The sequence below is a fragment of the Macadamia integrifolia genome, chromosome 3 (genome assembly GCF_013358625.1).
Source record: "Macadamia integrifolia cultivar HAES 741 chromosome 3, SCU_Mint_v3, whole genome shotgun sequence".
Taxonomy (NCBI): Eukaryota; Viridiplantae; Streptophyta; class Magnoliopsida; order Proteales; family Proteaceae; genus Macadamia; species Macadamia integrifolia.
Genome location: NC_056559.1, coordinates 7,288,972 through 7,295,021, shown reverse-complemented (window position 1 = coordinate 7,295,021; position 6,050 = coordinate 7,288,972). Strand labels below are relative to the sequence as shown.

At 36.7% G+C, this 6,050-nt stretch overlaps 1 protein-coding gene across 1 annotated transcript in view; it reads right to left on the bottom strand.

Moving 5' to 3' along the window:
• Positions 1 to 4,190: 4,190 nt before the first annotated feature.
• LOC122073515 (ATP synthase subunit delta', mitochondrial-like) overlaps positions 4,191 to 6,050 on the bottom strand; it is a 5,202-nt gene continuing 3,342 nt past the window's right edge. Inside the window, exon 2 of the mRNA XM_042638106.1 lies at positions 4,191 to 4,803. Within this exon, the coding sequence (XP_042494040.1) occupies positions 4,459 to 4,803 (345 nt within the window). The 3' untranslated portion in view covers positions 4,191 to 4,458. The remainder of the gene's footprint in view (positions 4,804 to 6,050) is intronic.

Sequence of the window (6,050 nt, the reverse complement as noted above, 5' to 3'; positions counted from 1 at the left end):
GGGGGGAGGGGATATTGATGTGGATGAGGTTTTACTTCTAATCATAGTTGGAAAACCAGGTTTTCCTCGGGAAGATTCGCCTGAGTTGAGTCAAAATTTGAGATTCTTGGTCAAGAGCCACAAAGATTCACCCTGTGTTAAAAAAAAACAAGACTTGAGACGAGTCAAGATGATTCAACATTGATTCGGTTTTTTGGTTGAGTAAAAATCCACTGAATCTGATCATTATATCAAAAGGCATTTAAAAAAAATCAAATAAATTCTCTTTAAAATCCCAAATCCCAAATCCCAAATCCCAAATCCCAAGACCCCTACCTTAGTAACTTCTCCTACTTCTTTCCTTTTACCAAAAGGAACTTGGGACCCAAGAAACTTCCTGTATTCATAAATCCAAAGTTCTTATTTTATTGGAAGTTTGATTATTGGAAGATATAATTTATATTTTCTAATCCTTAATCTTAACCTAACGTTCTAATTAAGAGAAAGACTCTTGCCTGCAACCCTTGAATTATTGATATGTTAATTTTTTTCCCGCATTTTTCATATTTTTCTGTATTTTTATGATTTATTTACATATTTATTGCATTTAAATATATATATATATATAAAACAGAAAAAACAAGACTCGGCCTACCTGGGTTTAACTAGGTCGACTTGCTAGGTTTTTGACCAAACGAGTCAGGTTGAAAAACCTGATTTTCCAACAATGCTTCTAATACAGAAGGAAATGATTAACTCAAAAGATTTTAGGTTTCAAGAAAAGCATAAATATTACCTATGCAAAAGGCTCCATCTAGATAAATAGCCAACTTCAACCACAAATTGAACATTTCTATTATTTTGATTGTGGTTGAACATTTCTATTATTTTGATTGTGCAACTAATGTTTACAATCTTAAGATATGGTAATTAAACTTTTCAAATAGGTCATATTAACCCTGTAAGTTTTCCATTCGTATCTAAGGCCTTCTTTGGTTTTTTATTTTTTAATTTTTGTTCACACAATAGTTTTGGATGCATTTGGTTACATTTAGGGGGTTTCTATTTTAAAAAAAATTGATAAAACACAAAAACCAAAGAGAGATCAAGAGTCATTTATGTGTTTTGGCCAAAATTGATTTTCAATTACTTTTGCGTTGAATTTTAATGAGCATGTGCTTAAAGTCTCAATATAGAGGCGTAAAGTAGTCATTTGTTTTGTAATTAAAAATCCAAGCCCTTGCCCCCTCTTCTTGAGTCCAAAATGTAGAAAGACAGTTATAAAAAAGATGGGAGAAGGGAATCTCTTCACCAATTTCTTCAAAAAATAATTTTGCAGAGAAGTACCAAACTATTTCTCACAAAAAACCATTTTTGCCAAGTAGTTACCAAACCATTTTTATGTTTTGATAAAAAATGGTTTTCATTAATGATTTTTGTTAAATAAGTAAAAAGAAAAAAGGAAAATGATACCATATAGGCCTAACTAACCTAGTTAAAAAGGAATAAAAAAAATCAGTTAATCTATTTGGTAAGTTTTTAGGTCAAAAAATAATTGTTGGTAATTGATGAGCCAAATAGTGACCATCTAATTGTGTGTACGCATGGCAAAATCCCAACAAAGGGCTGACCCCTAATAAGGTTGCCCATCTAGGAGCTTGATTTCTCAAGTCGCCCATCTATATGATCGACCCACCAGGTCCTCCTAGGTCAAACCTCTCAGGTTGTCCATCTACACGGCAGACCCCTCAGGTCGACCATCAGGGAGTCTGACCTCTCAAGTCACCCATCAAGAAGTCTGATCTGATCCCGATGATTGCGTGGATGATCCCAAGTATCACATACCGCTTGCCCAATGGATCTTGTCTATAGCTTAACAGATCTTATCACATGGGCACAATGATCTCTCAAGGAAATCTGTCTAATCCTAGGCTCTCCAAACAAGAGCTAGTTTCCTAATAGAACTCTCCCGAGAGATCTACTAGGAATAGACTCTTTCCACTAATGGAACTCACTACAACCGCCACATATCAATATGAACCCTCATTTGTGACCAACAAATATCAAGGTAAACACCCAAAAAAAAGGATTATTTTTTTATTGAGAAAAGATTACCTAATGTGAGTTTTATAACTTAGGCATTGGAGAGTCCCCTACCAGAATAGTCCGGCTCTCATTTGTCTGTTTTTCTGTGTAGGCCTAATGTGGAAGGTCCTCAAGACGATTTTTATCGCAACAGTAATGCTTGGAAAAGTTTTCATTCTATGGTAATATTAATTTGATTTCCTTTCTCTTCACTTTAAATCAAACAATGAATTTAACAGAAATTTAAGGAAGAAAGAACACTACACGATAACATGCACTTGCATCAGACACAATAGGTGCGCAAATACCATAATACCCCTTGCTGAAGATGCACATATGTGTCCGCCCATTGTCTGTGGGTGCTAGTGTATGTGCACAATTGGATAGTGTTCTTTCGTCCGAAATTTAATGCAAGAGATGATAGGTAATGATTGTCAAGATCTTAATATTTCTGATTGCATTGAACCAGGTGATAGGGCATTGCTATTTTCTTTTTAGGCTATGCTTGGTTATCCAAAATGAAAAGGTAAGAAAAGAAAAAATTCAAAAAAAGAAAAAAGAAATTTTGAAGAGAGAGAGAGAGAGATAAACCAATAATTATATCATAATTTTTTTTCTTATCATGATGCAATGATTGACTTATGTGTCTATCTCTCTCCTCAAATTTTGTTTTTCTTTTCTTTTTTCGGCAACTAAACATAACCTTTATTAGGAACTTTCATGAGAAAGTTTTCCTCCACCAGGTTGGAACATTCACCACTTGGTCTTAAGGCCCACATACCCCTATACGGTACAAACATCTGCACTCGCTGCAGTGAATGGATTCGTATTCACCATGACCGAAGGAAAACTCGGTCCCTTCATTTGAAGCCAAGATAGATTTAAGTGGACTTATGATCATGAACGATGAAGATGCTTGCTTGGAGTTTAAAAGATTGGTTTGCTTTGTGACTTCGTATCTGGTTTATCCAGGATTAGATAGGGTTAGTTTTTGGCCAAAGGTAGGGGCCCTGGGGTCGAGTGCTAAAATAAAGGAGAAGAAAGTAGGGACAAGTTCTGCAGTACGTAATCACATTAAGTGCATAAACTTGTCAGTTACCAGAAGCCTGAAATTCAGTCTACATATGAAACTGAGAAGTGAGAATGATGATTTAAATTCTCTTTTAATCTACGAAAATGCCAATTTTGTCAGTAGGAACAAATTTTCTGGACCATCTGTATCATCTTTGTTGTTTATGTTTCTGAGAAAGTATTCACAGACGGCACTGAACAGTCCTGTCACTGCACAGGTTGAGTTCATGCCCCCCTCCATATTTGTTGTTAATATCTACAAATGCTCATTGTTTTACTGTTACTGTTGCTAGCATCAATATGACTTTTCTGGGAGGAGTCTTTTTTAACCATCTATAACTACAATGAAATATTCTTTTCTAGTCTACCTCTAAATTTCTATGTAAAATGTGACAGGATTCAATTGAAGAGTACAATTGGGGAAACACCACAGAGGTTATGTAGAGAACTGAAAGCATAAACAATAATTATCAATGAGCACAACAAGAAGGATGATCCACTTCCTACCTGCAACAATACAGCACAAGCACATTGTCTTATCAAGGTCTGACTTGACTTGGTCATGTCATGAATATTGATGGGGTTCTAGGGTGAATGTTCCTAAACTAGGAAGTTGATGTTGTGTTCTTCCATCTGCCTGCTAAGGAAACCCCCTACCTCCAGGGACTGGAACCCAGTTGCAAGGATGGCCGTGAAGATACCCTCATCTTCCCCTCCATGAAGAGTTATCTGCACCATCATACACCTAAAACAACCCCCCCTTTTTAATGCATATCTGATACTTTGAAACACGATCTTTAAGTGCATATATACAATATATTTAACTTTGTGAGAAAGAGACCAAAGATTTTCTAATTTACTTAGGATACTTGCATCACACTAAATAGTTGATCATGTGTTAGCCTTCACTGTTCCCATAATTAAGTTCCTTCTGAGAGCAATAATCCAAAACTAGTTTGTCATACAGGAGGATTTAATCCACCATGACTCCCCCGAAAAACAAAATCAAGTGAAAAGTGAACAATGATCATGCTCAGAATGTGTGGTCTACTACATCCAGGAAGTTTAGAATCTTTTGAAGTCATAATCAACGCGTAAAAAGTGAACAACTTACAATCTCCCCCATGGTAAGATGCATCTCTAAAAAGAAAATACAAGGGGAAAGAGGAAAAGAAACCTTTCCAGAGTTCCTTGTTTCTAAATATTTATTCAATGTTCTCCAAATCATGGCAAAATCTAGAAAGGAGAATACATCATCCCTGCATGCAATCCAAAGAAAGATAAAAGAAAAAAAAAAAACTATACTTTTCTTGATCAAGAACACTAGCCTGTGAGGGCCGCATTGAGAGCACTGTGGACATCTACTCCAATTTGAGCTTCAGCCTTCTCCAATTCAGTATTGGCTGTACTGAGCTTCTGGGTGAACTCTGCAAGCCCCTTCTGGACAAGGTTTGGGTCAATGAGATCAATTGGTACTGCCTCAACAGCAATAATGTCTGCATAGGAGTTAGCATGAATGAACGCAAAGCCACTACTGATGAAGTACTTGGTGACATCATTCCCTTCATGCACGGACATGACACCTGGCTTCAGCTCTGCAATAGTTGCCACATGTCCGGGTAGAACACCCATCTGCCCGGTTGTTGCTGGGATTATGACCATATCAACCTAAAAGGGCAAAAAAAAGAAAAAAAAAAAAAATCAGAATACTGTCATCTCCTTCCCAACTATTGTGTTTTAGAATCAGCTGCACTGAGGTGGAGTCATGGAGATGACTAAAATACCCATCTGGAAAATTCCATAGACAGATCTATTGATGAAATTTCTTAATGGATCTCCTACACAATATGAAGTCTTACAACCAAACACCAGCCATATGGGAATCGCATCTATAGACCAAGCCAAGTTTCTATCTGCTGTCTATATATTTCCAGCTCCAGTAGTTCCAGGCTTTAAGTCTAGGCTTCATGGCCATTAAAAATATAACTTGGGTGAAACCGAACAGATAAGAAAGAATGACATTGGATTTGATAATGCAAGATATCATTACCGCATATATAGACTGGCACAATAGAACTGCAAGAATTCAGCTGCATTACTAATGCCCCAGGATAATTACAATAATGAAAAGTGGCAAGTAATGTTCTTAAAGAAGCAACGTAAAAAAGAACACCCAAAGCCTGGACCCCCTCTTAACCACACCATCTACAGAATCTAGACAAATGCTAAAATAGTCCTAGATTGCCCCAAGTCAACAATCATCCTGATTCAGGAAAGTCACATGTGCAAAGGAAATATGAGCAGTAATGTGGTCTGAAATGGCCTGCAGTCAGGTTTCAGAAACCAGCAATTGTGTAGGATCAAAGGTCAAGGGAAGAACTCATATTGGCTAAAGATCAGGTCAAATGGTCTAATTAAGTAGTAGAATATACCCTCCAATTTCAAAGAAGAATCAACAGTTGGATTTTGATCTACTGAAGTATCCTACTGTGGTAGAAAACTGAAAACCAGAAAACTAGCAGAATCAATAGGTAGTTGCAGGGAATTCAGAAACAGCAGCAAATTGTGATCTGACTCAATAAACAATCAGTTAACAAAAAATAACTAATATCTAATTTTAACATGAATCGGAGGCCAGTTCACCAGGTGATTAAACAAGGAATAACCCACAAACTAAGCCAGAATTAAGCACAAATAACAGAATAAACATGCACAGGATATATAACAGAAAAGAAGATAAGAGAAAGGGGTATGAGAACAGATTGTATGAAGATCTGTTTCATATTATGGAAGAGAGGAGAATAGAAAGAATAGCGTGAGAGGGGAGAGAGGACAGCTCAGCCACAGAAGACGATTTCCAAAACACCTAACTAATCTATTCATTCTGTCAACTCTATCGTAAAGGTGGGGGGTGG